Genomic DNA, 15,000 nt, shown 5'->3' with positions numbered 1-15,000 from the left:
TCCTCGAGTCCATCAGAGGAGGTATTTTGAGATCCTTGAGGAGACTTGTTTGGGTCTTCCAGTTCACCACTCCGTGGAAGAACTCACTGGGGGAGTCCCTCTAGAGAGACTCTCCAACCGGCACGTGTCCTATTCAGCTACTGAGATCCTAAGCCAGGAGAAGGTGGCGAAGTGTGCCATGCAGGCAACTTCGTGGCTTGACATCTGGCTGGGGTCTCTGGGCATCCTGGTGCGGTCTGAGGACCTGTCCAAAGAAAGCACCAGGAAGGAACTGGAGACATTCTTGCTCTCAGGCACGCGGACCATCGAGTTTCTGGCCCACCAAGTCTCGAGCTTGTGGGCCAACATGATTCTCAAAGGATGGGACGCAGTGGTTGAGAGATTCCACCAGAAGGTCCCCAGTTCGAATGTTAGCAAGCCCAGACACTCTTCCGTGCTCGGTAAGTGTTTTTTTGAGCCTAAGGACGTGGAGCTAACCGTTGAGAGGTGGAGGAAGTCCAACCAGGATTCCCTCATCCATAGGGCCCTGACATCGAGGCCCTACAAACCTCCAGCAGTCCAACAGCCCCATCCAGCTAAGGACACAAAGAAGACGACAGCAGCAAAGCCGAAGGTGTCTAAGCCCTTTCCTGCCAAGAGCAGAAGGAGCAAAAAGTCCTCCAGGGGAGGTAAAAATCCTAGAGGAAACGGCCGAGGCCGTAGACGCTAGGATTGGCAGTCCCCCTGCATGTCCACCAGTGGAGGGGATGCCTACAAAGTTACACGGCAAGGTGGCAGCAACTCGGGGCAGATACCTGGACGATTTCCGTGATCGGTCAGGGTTATCGCGTCCCGTTCACAGCTTCTCTACCTCCCCTGACAGCGAATCCAGTGTCATTGAGCTCCCTTACTATGGGATCAGTAAGGGGGCAGGCCCTTTGGGCAGAAGTCCAGACCATGTTGAAGAAGGACGCTCTCCAAGAGGTAGTGGACGGGTCCCCAGGCTTCTACAGTCGACTTTCTTGTAAAGAAGGCATCTGGAGGCTCAGTCATCGACCTCTCAACCCTGAACGGGTTTGTCAAACAGACTCCGTTCAGTATGGAGACGGCAGACACGGTCAGACTTGCAGTGAGACCACAAGACTTCATGTGTACACTGGACCTGAAGGACACGTACTTCCAGATCCCAGTCCATCCGTCTTCAAGGAAGTACTTAAGATTTTGCCTAGACGACAAGATCCACCAGTTCAAGGTGCTGTGTTTCGGTCTCTCCACAGCACCTCAGGTGTTCACCAGAGTATTCACCCTGATATCATCGTGGGCTCACAGGATCGGCATCAGTCTCCTTAGTTATCTGGACGACTGGTTGATCCTAGCGGACTCGAAGGCAACCCTTCTTCGCCACTGAGACAAGTTTCTCGAACTTTGCCAGGATCTAGGGATCATGGTAAATCTCGAGAAGTCCTCTATGCAGCCCTCTCAGAAACTGGTATATCTAGGCATGGTCATAGACACCAATCTCCACAAAGCCTTCCCATCAGACGACAGGATAGCAAGGCCTTTCCTCAATCGAGAAGAACTTCCATCCCAAACGTGGTTACGTCTCCTCGGCCACCTCTCCTCCCTGGCCCGTCTGGTTCCCAACGGTCGCCTCAGAATGAGATCTTTCCAGTGGCGACTCAAGTCCCGGTGGAATCAAGGACATGATTCCCCAGACACTTTGGTCCCTGTGGGTCATGCGGAACAGACAGACCTCTAGGGGTGGATGGCAGACGAGAACCTACGAAAAGGAGTGGATCTTCTCGTCCTTCCCCTGGATTTGATGTTCTCGGACACATCAAAGAAGGGGGGGGGGGGGGAGCACGTTCAGGACCTCAGGCCTGTGGTCAGAATCAGAAAAGTACCTTCACATAAACCTGCTAGAAATGAAGGCCGTGTTCCTGTCACTTCAGAAGTTCCACCAAGTCCTGGCGGGCCACTCTGTGGTGGTGATGAGCGACAACACCACGGTGGTGGCTTATATCAACAAGCAGGGAGGTACCTTTTCAGAACAGCTATCCCATCTTGCAGTAGAGATTCTGAGATGGTCCGAAGTCCACTCGATCACACTAGCAGCTCGCTTCATTCCAGGCAGAAGGAATGTGCTCGCCGACAGTCTGAGCAGAGCGACGCAGATAGTTAGTACCGAGTGGTCTTTGGATCCTCAAGTAGCCAACAAAGTCCTGACTTTGTGGGGTGCCCTGACTGTGGATCTGTTCGCTACAGAGTTGAACTTCAAGCTCCCGCTGTACTGCTCCCCAGTCCGGGACCCCAAGGCTCTCTGGCAAGATGCCTTCCAACAACGGTGAGACAACATCAATTTGTACGCCTTTCCCCCATTCTGTCTGATGAGGAGGGTGCTCAACAAGACCAGAATATCGGTCAATCTATCAATGACCCTCATGGCTCCGCTATGGCATCACGCAGAATGGTTCCCGGACCTTCTGCAACTCCTCACGGAGGTTCTGAGAGAACTCCCTCCACGTCACAAGCTACTCAAACAACCACACACCAACATCTTTCACAAAGCCGTAGCTTCGCTTCGACTTCGCGCCTGGAGACTATCCAGCATCTCCTCATTGAGAGGGGATTTTCCCTACAAGTTGCCAATAGGATGTCTGGACACCTGCGCAAGTCATCCGCAGGGGTCTATCAGGCGAAGTGGCGAGTCTTCTGTGGTTGGTGTCATGGAAATGGTATCTCTCCACTCGATGCCACTATTCCAGCAATAGCGGAGTTCCTCGTGTATTTGCGGGAGGAAATGCGCCTTTCAGTCTCGGCAGTGAAAGGCTATTTCTTCCTCGCTGGAACTTACCCTTCTCATACGAAGTTATGAACTTACCTACCCTCAGTCGAAAGTGGGCCTCCTCCATTGAACGTGGCTCGAGTTTTCAGGTCTCTGAAGAGACCTCCCTACGAACTATTACGCCAGGCTTCAGATCGCCACCTTACCTGGAAGAGGGTGTTCCTACTAGCGTTGGCCTCGGCCAAGCGAGTCAGCGAATTGCATGGTCTCTCGTATGACATCGCCCATTCAAGGAGATGGGGGGAGGTAACGTTCAGGTTCGTCCCTGAGTTTGTTGCCAAGACTCAGAATCCGGGAGTGCCGGACCCTCGGTTCGACTCTTTCCAAGTTTCGAGTCTTCGTTCTGTAACAGATGACCCAGACCATCTCCTACTGTGCCTCGTAAGGAGTCTGAGGTTGTATCTTAAAAGAACAGCTGCAGTTCGTCCCCAGGTGCAAGCCTTGTTCGTGAGCACTGGGAAAACGAAGAGGAGGGTCACCAGGAATACTATCTCGGCCTGGATTCGCAAGGTAATACACCTGGCCTTGAATCCTGACCCTTCTCCGTCACGTCGCCCTAGAACGCATGATGTCAGGGGCATAGCTATATCCCTGGCCTTCAAGAAAAATTATCGGAGATGGGAGGAGGTAACGTTCAGGTTCGTCCCTAAGTTTGTTGCCAAGACTCAGAATCCGGGAGTGCCGGACCCTAGGTTCGACTCTTTCCAGGTTTTGAGTCTTCGTTCTGTAACAGATGACCCAGACCATCTCCTACTGTGCCTAGTAAGGAGTCTGAAGTTGTATCTTAAAAGAACAACTGCAGTTCGTCCCCAGGTGCAAGCCTTGTTCGTGAGCACTGGGAAAACGAAGAGGGTCACCAGGAATACTATCTCGACCTTGAATCCTGACCCTTCTCCGTCACGTCGCCTTAGAGCGCGTGATGTCAGGGGCATAGCTACATCCCTGGCCTTCAAGAAAAATTATTCAGTGACGCAGGTCCTGCAAGCTGGGGTGTGGAAGCATCAGACCACCTTCACAGCCCACTACCTCCAAGACGTGACACACAGGAGGCTCGATACGTTCTCTATCGGCCTTGGTGGCTGCACAACAGCTGGTCTAACCTCAGGCTCCTTAATGAACAAGTAGCAGAAGGTTGAGGGCATTGTTACCCGGTTTTAGTCTGCGTTAATGAAAAGATCTGTCTGGCCCTTATTCTTTTCTTCATCCTCTCCTCCCTTGGAGAAAGCAGCATCCTGGGTTCTCTGCACAGCTGACCTCAAACCTCTACAGGTAAACCATGCTCCCTTGTGTTCCTAGTATTAAGTGTAATGCTGTCATGTCCCCATACCCTGACGAGGTGGTATTGGGAGAGTCCTAGCCTAGAATTCCATCTGAAGAACTCCAGGTCAACTTCCTAGGACGAGTCACTTCCTCACCTTCGCACACAGCTCATGTAGGATGCAGCAGTTTCACAGCATGCTATCGAGGCGCAGGGACTCCTTATTTCCTGAGTACTTACACACTCAAATATGGAGTCCCCGGGCAAAACCAAAGCCAGTAGGGCAAAGACTTACCGCCCTTCCTAAGGGTTGAGTCACCCCATGTAAATAGCGTGGTTTGTATTTCAGTTACGGAACAAATGACAAATTCGTAGATAATTTTTATTTTTCCTAACTATACAAACCTTAGCTATTTACACATATTTGCCCGCCAGCCCTGTCCCCCGGGATAAGTCCTACCTCTAAGCAAAGTGAAGCATTCACTAGTGTGTGTGAGGGGGGGGGGTTTAGCAAGCTACCCCTCCCTACCCCCCGCTAACTAGCGGTGGGGTAGTAAACCTCGTTAAAATTCTAATGGCTCGTCATCCAGCTACGCTGAAGTAATTACCCCATGTAAATAGCTAAAGTTTGTATAGTTAGGAAAAATACAAATTATCTACGAATTTGTCATGTTGATGGAGTGGTGAGAGAGGTGAATGCTCGAGTGCTTGGACGAGGATTAGAACTGGTAGACGAGAATGACCATGAATGGGATGTAAATCAGTTGTTGTTTGCGTATGATACTGTACTGGTTGCAGACACAGAAGAGAAGCTTGACCGACTAGTGACAGAATTTGGAAGGGTGTGTGAGAGAAGGAAGTTGAGAGTTAATGTGGGTAAGAGTAATGTTATGAGATGTACGAGAAGGGAAGGTGGTGCAAGGTTGAATGTCATGTTGAATGGAGAGTTACTTGAGGAGGTGGATCAGATTAAGTACTTGGGGTCTGTTGTTGCAGCAAATGGTGGAGTGGAAGTAGATGTACGTCAGAGAGTGAATGAAGGTTGCAAAGTGTTGGGGGCAGTTAAGGGAGTAGTAAAAAATAGAGGGTTGGGCATGAATGTAAAGAGAGTTCTATATGAGAAAGTGATTGTACCAACTGTGATGTATGGATCGGAGTTGTGGGAATGAAAGTGATGGAGAGACAGAAATTGAATGTGTTTGAGATGAAGTGTCTAAGGAGTATGGCTGGTGTATCTCGAGTAGATAGGGTTAGGAACGGGTGTAAGAAATGAGTTAGCAGCTAGAGTGGATATGAATGTGTTGAGGTGGTTTGGCCATGTTGAGAGAATGGAAAATGGCTGTCTGCTAAAGAAGGTGATGAATGCAAGAGTTGATGGGAGAAGTACAAGAGGAAGGCCAAGGTTTGGGTGGATGGATGGTGTGAAGAAAGCTCTGGGTGATAGGAGGATAGATGTGAGAGAGGCAAGAGAGCATGCTAGAAATAGGAATGAATGGCGAGCGATTGTGACGCAGTTCCGGTAGGCCCTGCTGCTTCCTCCGGTGCCTTAGATGACCGCGGAGGTAGCAGCAGTAGGGGATTCAGCATTATGAAGCTTCATCTGTGGTGGGTAACGGGGGAGGGTGGGCTGTGGCACCCTAGCAGTACCAGCTGAACTCGATTGAGTCCCTTGTCAAGCTGGGAGGGACGTAGAGAGTAGAGGTCCCCTTTTTGTTTTGTTTCATTTGTTGATGTCGGCTACCCCCCAAAATTGGGGGAAGTGCCTTTGTATATGTATGTATGTATGTAAAAGTCATTCCTCTCCTTGCCAACAAACCCTTACATGCAAGACTATGCTTCTTCATGGGAGGAGAGACTACCTGATACTAAGCTTGGCGAGGTGTGCAGGTAACTTCCTTTCCCGAGGAGGTTTACACAATTATAGGTGTTTGCCATCACCTCATAAAAGGCTGAAATAAACTCCTTTGGCTGTGCATGCACGCTCGCCAAGACACAACCCTCTTGGTTATTGCCGCAAATAGTTTACTGCCGATTGCTTGCGGCCATCACTGTGTTCCCGGGGACTCCGAGTTTCCTGAAACTTAATTTTTCGCGGTTACCTTCTCCAGCTTGTTTTCCTTGTGGAATTGAGAGTTCTTCGGAGCACTCACACCATGTGCTAGTTAGACATACCCTTGCAAGGTTATTTTTCACATGCCTCTGGTCCCTATGGGGTAGTCTGCTTACCTTTACAAATGATAGAAAGCAAGTATTCACTCACGGGTACACTTGCCTAAACACTTAATACCGATGTAAGTTTGATCATTGCGCTAGATGCATTTACTTTTTGTGGCCGCACACATGAGCATGAACATGTTAACTGCTACAACTAATCAACGACCAATTTCTTTGGGCAATAATGTTGCAATTTGTATCACATGCATTCTTCCAGCTAGTGGGCTCAGGCTCGTTTTCGAATGATTACCCGGAGGCAATGAAGTTTGCATAACCATATGCAGGCAAACTATCTTTTACTGCCGACAAGGACTATGTACCATCATATGATTGGAACCCTGTTCTAATAAATCTTTAAATTCAATGGTTGTAGTCCTTACAGGAAGTCAGGTTATGCATTACCCTCCTATCTTCCCGTACTAGACATAAGTAGTCTGTCCTCAAGTAGACTCTTCCTTCATTCCAAGCAGTTCCTTCCTAACATTCGAATCGGCCGTTTTAGTATTGAAAATACTTAGACTCTAAAACTTTGCTTAAGCAAATCTCTTCCCTGGGAGGGAACATTTAGATTTTATGCAAGTTTTTTCTGATCTGAAAGGTAGAAATACAAATGTATTCGTCATTTATAAGGGATCTCGATCGTAGGAAGAATGTGGTCGCAATTGCGAACATTGATCAATGTTCTCCAATCGAGTTCCGGACGCAACTCAATTGCGAACATTGATCAATGTTCTCCAATCGAGTTCCGGACGAAACAAATCATTTGGGTTGTGGCCGTAAGTTAGTCCTGCCTTGGCGGTCTGTGCTACTGGTTTGTAGCTGGACTTAAGCATACAATTACCTGTCTGACAATGGATTGAAAATTTCTCAATCTTGCCTTTTGGAAGTAGTTGCGTGCGATTTGTCATTAGCAACTGATATCTTGCTCAACAGCGATAACTAAGAACATTCACTGTAATACCATCTTCCTCTAGAGCGTACTGGCTACTCAGGTTTTACTGATCTGTAAGCATAATTACATGGCCAACTCCCATTGGATTGAAGGTTGTTGGAGGACAGGATTCCCTCTCTCTACAGAGCAGTTGCTTGCAACTTGTTACACGTCTCATCATCAGTCAACTTGTTCTTGTTACCAGTCACATTTTACATGTAAGTTGCCTAATTCGTTCCAAATCCTACATAAACACCACAAAATTCTATAATAAAGATATAGTATAACCTGAATGATACTATACAGCCAAATACATTTGAACCATTCAATATACCTAAATTAGCTGTTAATACCTGTAAATTAAGTAGTTATTAGAACATAAGGCAATAATAAATGGAAAAGATACAGTAAAATACTGTATGTGTTTAAAATATACAGTAACATATGTATTAAAATATTATAGTTACCCTTAATATAGAGAGATACAATTTCTATTGTGTAAACCCGTTTTCTTCAATTTCTTAATGGGTGACTATTTTATTCTCAGCCTGGCTGGTAAATCTCTTTTCTTATCATGAAACATTTTTTTGCAGTGTGAGTTGGAAAAATCTTTGCATCTCGTTTCGCAGCGTGAAAATTTCTCAAGCAGATTCTTTCGTGACGAGGGGTATGATTGTACTTGCTAGGTAATCTCTTGGCCCATTAGGAGTTACCGATGAGAATTGACCTCTCAGTTGGGAATCAATGTGCCTTATTCTTCTCAATTGAACTTGCCAACTCTTCGGGGGGAAGCAAAAGACACAATCCCTGGGAGTGGTTAGCTACTGTACTGAGTAGTTGACTGATCTGGTAGCCCAGAGCCCATCCCAGTTATTGTTAAGTTGGAAGGGGAAAACGATTTCCTCCTGGATAGATTGCTGGTACAACCCGTCTCCCACAGCTGTACTTGCCTTTTTTGAGTGAATGCCTCCTTCTGTAGGCGCACATAACACTACCTGCCAGGCTTTTGCAAAAGGCAGGTTGTATGAAAGTACTTTGGTCCATTTTACTTGGGTTATTATTATTAAAATTATTAAATTTATTACTATTGAAATTATTAAGATCATTGTTAGTAAAATTATTATTATTAAAGTTATTATTAATTAATAAGAATATGCTGGTGGACAATCTGAGCATGAGGACTCGGATAGTAGGTTCCAAATGGTCTTTGAAACAACGGATGTGGGATTTGCCAACAATCGCCCTCTTTGCGACGTCTCTAAACCAGAAGCTTCTGGTGTACTGCTCTCCAGTACTGGATCCTCAAGCATTCTGGCAAGACAGCGTCCAACATCCTGGGGATAGGGTAGACATCTAGACGTTCCCCTCCTTCTGCCTGGTAAGGAGGCTTCTGAACAAGGTCAGGGCATCGCAAGATATCTCGATGACCCTAGTAGCTGTGTTTTGGTAACATGCAGAATGGTTTCTGGACTTTCTGCATCTGCTCACAGAGGTACTGTGAGAGCTCCCTACCCTGCTCGACCTACTCAGACAATCACACGTGGGGATCTAACATCAAGCGATTCCATCACTATGTCTTCACACCTGGAGGTTATCCAGCAACTACTTGTAAAGAAAGGCTTTTCGAGACCAATTGCGAAGAAAATGGCAGGATACCTCCAGGAGTCATTTGGTGCTGTATATCAGGCAAAGTGGTCCGTCTTTTGTGGTTGGTATTGTGGACAGGGCATCTCTCCTCTCAGTGCCACTATACCAACAATAGCAGAGTTCTTGTTGTACCTCAGAGAGAAAAACTATGTTGTGTTGGTGGTGAAAGGCTATCGCTTGGCCTTGAGCCACGTTTTCAAATTCAACGGAGTAGACATTTCCTCATCGACGGAATTCTCTTCTCATACGGAATTTCGAGCGCGCATACCCTCTGTCAGAAGTCAGACCATTTCCTTGGAACATGGTAAAAGTGCAGTACTGTACTATGCTCACTGGAAGGAGCACCATATGAACTTCTTTGTCAAGCATCAGATCATGTCTTGACCCTGAAGACAGTTTTTTCCTAGCCCTGGCCTCTGCCAAGCGTAAGCAAGCTACATGGTCTGTCCTATGACATAGCCCATTCAAGGGAAGGGAGGCAAGTTAAACTCGGTTTCGTCCTGAGTTTGTAGCCGAGACGCAAAATCTGGCTGTAGTGGATCATAGATTTGTGCCCTTCTAGATTGAGAGTCTCTATTCTGTAACGAAGAACCCATACTAACTGTTACTCTGGCCCGTGAGGCACTGAGGAAATACTTGAAAAGAACCTCTAGAGCCCACCCTCAGATGAGCAGGCTCTTTGTGAGCATGGGGTAAACCAAGAGGAAGATTACAAAGAACTCTTTGTAGATCAGACAGGTAATCGAGAGAGCCATATAACCACACTCTGCAATTCCCAGTCATCATCCCCGTGCTCATGACGTCATGGGTGTCGGCACATCCCTGGCATTCAAAAGAATTTCTTTGTGATGCAGGTTTTACAAGCTGGCCTGTGGAAATGGCAAACAATGTTCACCACCCACTCTCTGCAAGACATAACTCATAGGAACTTGATTACATTTATCATAGGTCCTGTGGTGGCTGCACAAAACATGGTTTATAACACCTCGGCTCCCTTGTAGGACAAGTAACACTTGGTTGAGAGCACGTTACCTGCAAGTAAGTCTAGAATGAATGTGGGAGTGACTGGCCATTTCCTATTTCAACCTCCCCTCTCTTAGGGCTCAGCATCCTAGGAACTCTGCAAGCTGACCTCAGACTGCAGGTGAGTACCATACCATTTATGTAGCCTCATATATATTTGTATATTTGAGATTTGGCAAATTATGCTAGAAGTAGTCCAAAAGAGATTCTTCTCCTTCGCCGTCATCCTCGAAGGTGAAGAAGCCCTGGCTTCCTTCTTGTTGTCTCGATCTCTCCACGCGGCCTCTCCATTCGCCAAGCGAGGTGGAGTCAGGCAATGTCTAGGATAAGTAAGGAGCTCAGCTCCAAAATTGCACTTACCTTGTCAAGTCACATTGCTAAATTCTACAACTAGCTCTGATTGTCTAGGCCATCATCCTATAAGGATCCTATAAGGTGTCAGGGTGCCCTCTAAACAACCCGTACGAATCATAAAGTATCACCCTGGGACATTCACCAGCCAGTAAGGTTTGTATGTAATTCCGGAACAAATGACAAGTTTGAAATACGGTATGTATTTTTCCTAACTATACAAACCTGAGCCCGCTATCACCTTCCCCCTAGAAGTCCTGCCACAATTGCAAACTGACGGTTGTTTGCTAGTGCAGCTGTGAGTAGGGTGGTTGGCCTATCCCTGCTAACCCCTGCGCTAACTAGCAGAAGGTAGTTACACCTCACAAAAGCTTTAACGGCTTGTTTCAGCTATTGCCGAAATAATACTACTACGTAAAGAGCCAGGTTCGTATAGTTAGGAAAAATACAAATGATTCCAAATATGTCATGTTACACTCCAATATATTTCACATGATTCTGAAAATTAAGTGCTGCTTTGTATTTGTATAGGATAGAAATTGTGTTAAAATGTGTGTAATCATAACTGATAATAAAATAGGAATTGTTTTAATAATTGAAAATAGTACATAGTCTTCAAGTGTTTGTTATCTTGAAGCTTACTTTCCATAAGAACTGTAAAGTACATATTTTGCTAGTAGAAGGAAGGACTAATTTACAAAAAACTAATTAATAAGTAGCAATGAGAAAAGTATAGGTGTGGGGGTTGAAACTGTTCTTGCAAGGGGATCACCTTTTTTTGCTCACCTGTAGTTATCCTCTTTTCCCTCATCCTTATGATGTGCTGGTTAAAAAATGGATTATTGCTCCAATTTTTAATTCTCATCTTTTGCTGCCATCATATCTAAGTACATTATTGGTTTTAAGTTTTTTTTATATCAAAATAAGAAAGTATAGAAAATGTAATTTGTGCACTGATAATTATTGTTGACGATTTATTTGCATTATTTCTTATTTCTAAACTTTGCAAAGTTAGTGATTATACATTTTGTCAAAGTCCTATACTTGAAAAAGTGAATATAACCACTATCTTTATCCAGCAGTTTGTTCTTTATGTTGAGAATTTAATGCTTTAATCAGGAGTGTTAAAGCTCATTATTAAACTTTTTTCTTGGATTAAATAGGGGAATTTTAATAGTAATATTTCAAAAGTCTTGTTCCATGTACATTTATTTATAGGCTAGATGGATTGCATTTAAGCTCTTTTAATTGTAACAGTAGGTTTTGGTAATTAAGGTCAAAATAGAGATTAATGGTGTTGCATTTAAAATGTTTTAATTTGCTTGGTACTATTATTCATGTATATATTTATAGAAAAAGTCAGTTTCGTAAATTTCATTCCCGTAGTATAATACAAAATGCTGTTGATCAAATAATAAGCTTTACTGGGTTACTGAAATTCATATTCCTTTATATTATAGAGCTCGAGGAACACAATGTTATATACTGAGACCTGAGGAAGTCAAGAAGAAGTGTAATATTTTGAGTACATCTGATCTTGTTGGAGCTTTCTGGGTCCCAAAAGATGGAGTCTGTGATCCCCATAAGTTTGGATGTTCACTTCTAAAACTGGCAAGAGAAAAGGGTAAGATATGATAGCTAATTCATTTTATTATTCATCATCAGATCCTATGCCTATTGACGCAAACGGCCTCTGCTAGATTTCGCCAGTCATCTCTATCTTGAGCTTTTAAATGATTATTTCGCCATTCATGATCTACTTACGCTTCATAGTCCTCAGCCATGTAGGCCTGGGTCTTCCAACTTCTAGTGCCTTGTGGAGCCCACTTGAATGCTTGGTGAACTAATCTCTTTGGGGGAGTGCAAAAAGCACTATTTATTATCAATACAATATTTTTTTACATGTAAGTTCAAACCATAGTTTACCAAACCCTCTATAAATTACCAGCAAGTTTTTCAGATGACAGAAATCAAGAGATAGTTGGTTATTTTTTTTATTATTAATGTTTTCTGTCAAGACCACAGGAGAGTATGAAGGTAACTTAAAACCAAGAACACTTGTGAGGGTAGAACAAGGATGACCAATGAACTTAGGGATGTTATTCATGAGGGTGAGTTACCAGGCAAAAATGCTTTTCTGGTTGCTTTTAGACATAAGGATAATCTATTTTTAAACCTAAACCATCTGTTAAAAGAAAGAGTTAAAAGCCTTCCTTCCTTCACTATAGTTCGTCTACCTTGTTAAAGATAAGTTTAAAAACCTCCTCCTAAAATAAGGTGCAGTTATGTACTATCAAAAGAGCAGGAAAAATTTTTAAATTTGTCCTAGGCAGGAGCTACAACAATACCACTCTCTGGATATCATGATTTGCCTTGCTAATGAAGGTGATGATTCCAGCTAAGCCAGACTGGATATCTCATCTCTACCTATATGTAAGGCCGTCATTTAATAGTAATTTAGTTCTTTTCTAAATTAGGTTTTTCAAAAGAATTTCTGCTCTCATAAAATATGATTTTACTTTTATTTCATTTTAGCTTACTATGATGATATTTATTGACCACATTTTTTATTAAGAGGAAATTTTCACTGGGTAATTCTTTACATTCCTTCTGTTTGTTGAAACTAGAACATCTTGCTAGTGTGATGAATTAACTTTATTTTTGGCAATTTTACTTCATTTATTTCACATTATGAAGTTTCAATTCAACTAACTTTGCTTTCACACATTTTTTTAAAGTCAAGGTAAATTAACTTTTCACATTATTTGGAAGTCTTACTTAATATTCATTCCTTATATAAGAATACATATTTTAGAATTATCATGTTATTATTTTCAGTTATGATTATCATCATTTGAGATTTTAGAAATTTTTGTTGCCACAATTATGAATCATGTATACATTTTTTTTGCATTAATATTCACAAATTACCTAATTGCTGAAAGTGAAAATTGATATATGCTTTATATATTAATAGGAGGCCAAGTGGTTGAAAACTGTCCTGTCAGCAGAATAATTGTCCATGATTCACGTGCAGTTGCTGTGGAAACAAACAAAGGGATCATAGAGTGTGACTATGTAGTTAATACAGGAGGTCTTTGGGCAAGAAAAATTGGACGAATGACTGAACCGTATGTTCGAGTTCCAGTTCACCCTGCAGAACATTATTTTCTCTATACCTACCCTTTAGATGGTGTTGATCCCATGATGCCAGGTAAGTGAATGATGTCTTGGACCATTGATTTTCATGAACAAACAGCAATTATCATCATCTTTGTTTTATGTCCTGCACGTTTACTCTTATCTTCCTAAACTCTTATTAGGTCTAGATATTCAATATTTTCCCTTTTCTCTTGATTTCCTGGGCTTTCAAGTAAGTTTTTGTCCTTCCTTGAACAGACATCTTAAAGGAATACTTGAAGCTTTTGTTTTGTGGACTGTATTATTTTTTATTTTTTCCCTCACCATTTCAACAAGGAATTTTTCAATATTAAACTTACCCGATAATCATGTAGCTGTCAACTCTGTTGCCCGACAGAATTCTACGGAAGGGATACGCCAGCGATCGCTATACAAGAGGGGGTGTACTCACAAGCGCCACCTGTGGCCAGGTACTGCAGTACTTCTTGTTGACACCACTTCAATTTTTCCTCTGTCGTGCTTCCGGCAAGACGTTCATGGATACGCTTATAATTTTGGAGTCTTGTTCACGGTTTTTGGTGAAGTATTGCTCTAAGATTTCAGCTTTCGCTATTCAGGAAGTTTTATTATTAGCTTAGCTAACTTTTGGAATTAATTTGATTTATTATGGTGACGAAGAGAGTATGAACTCTCTTTCACCTTTAAATGGCCGACCCTTCCCTTAGACGGAAGTGTTGGTGTCTAAGAGAGTATAGACTCTCTTTCTTAATTTTGCTTAACAAAAGTTATAGATTTATTTTATATCTCTCCGCCTTTTATAGGCCTCTTCGATTAACTTCCTTTTATTATAAACTTATTAAAATTAATTTTTATATTTGTTTATATTCGACCTTTCCTAATAGTAGGCGGTCTTTTCTTGGTACCGAAGTTAATTAACATTGAGCCCGTCATTTCGGTTTTACCTGTTAACATATTATGCTATTTTAATGTTTTTGAAAGAATTTCTTTGATAGTCTCGTACTGTTTTCAAAGTTGAACTAACGTTTTGTTTTGTCTCTGCAGTTGTTGACGTTCAGAACGTTCAACTTGCGCTCTATCGTTACGATAGAGAGAGAATTTTCACGGTGTCACGTTGCAGTAAGAGTAACCGTGTCTAGCGTTTTGTTCATTCTTTCTTAACTTAATGGTTTTAATTCTAATAAAGGAACTTTTCATTTTGGGAAATATTTCAGTTTTTTCCTTTAACAATAATATGTTTTAACGATATATATGATTGGGCTCTTCTCTCAGGTTCTAAGTCAAGAGAGAGAGAGAGAGAGAGAGATAGAGACGGAGGGAGAAAGAGGAGGATAAACGTTTCGTTCAAGCGAGTAACGTTGTTATCGTTTTTGCTCTTCTCCCTAGTCTCTTTAGGGGAAGAAGGTAAACGTTTCTAGAGTTTTTTCTTGTTCTCAAGCTTTATGCGGTGAGAGATTTTAAACGTAGTTTATTTGAGCTAGTGTTTAGTCTCTTTCCAGCCACTGAATTATTTATCTTTCATTAGATTTTTCTGTTACATTGTAATTCTGTTTTCGCAATTACTAACTTTTGAGAAAGGATAGAATTGCGTGT

At 43.0% G+C, this 15,000-nt stretch overlaps 1 protein-coding gene across 7 annotated transcripts in view; it reads left to right on the top strand.

The window, feature by feature from the left end:
• The window catches only part of LOC137654644 (pyruvate dehydrogenase phosphatase regulatory subunit, mitochondrial), a 660,498-nt gene that overhangs the window by 558,956 nt on the left and 86,542 nt on the right, over positions 1 to 15,000 (top strand). For all 7 annotated transcript variants that reach the window (XM_068388459.1, XM_068388461.1, XM_068388455.1 and 4 more), the window contains exons 5-6: positions 11,709 to 11,872; positions 13,226 to 13,462. In XM_068388459.1, coding sequence (XP_068244560.1) covers positions 11,709 to 11,872; positions 13,226 to 13,462 — 401 coding nt within the window. The remainder of the gene's footprint in view (positions 1 to 11,708; positions 11,873 to 13,225; positions 13,463 to 15,000) is intronic.

Source organism: Palaemon carinicauda, chromosome 15 (genome assembly GCF_036898095.1).
Source record: "Palaemon carinicauda isolate YSFRI2023 chromosome 15, ASM3689809v2, whole genome shotgun sequence".
Lineage (NCBI taxonomy): Eukaryota > Metazoa > Arthropoda > Malacostraca > Decapoda > Palaemonidae > Palaemon > Palaemon carinicauda.
Note: the sequence above shows the minus strand (reverse complement) of the source record. Positions and strands in the feature narration are given on the sequence as shown.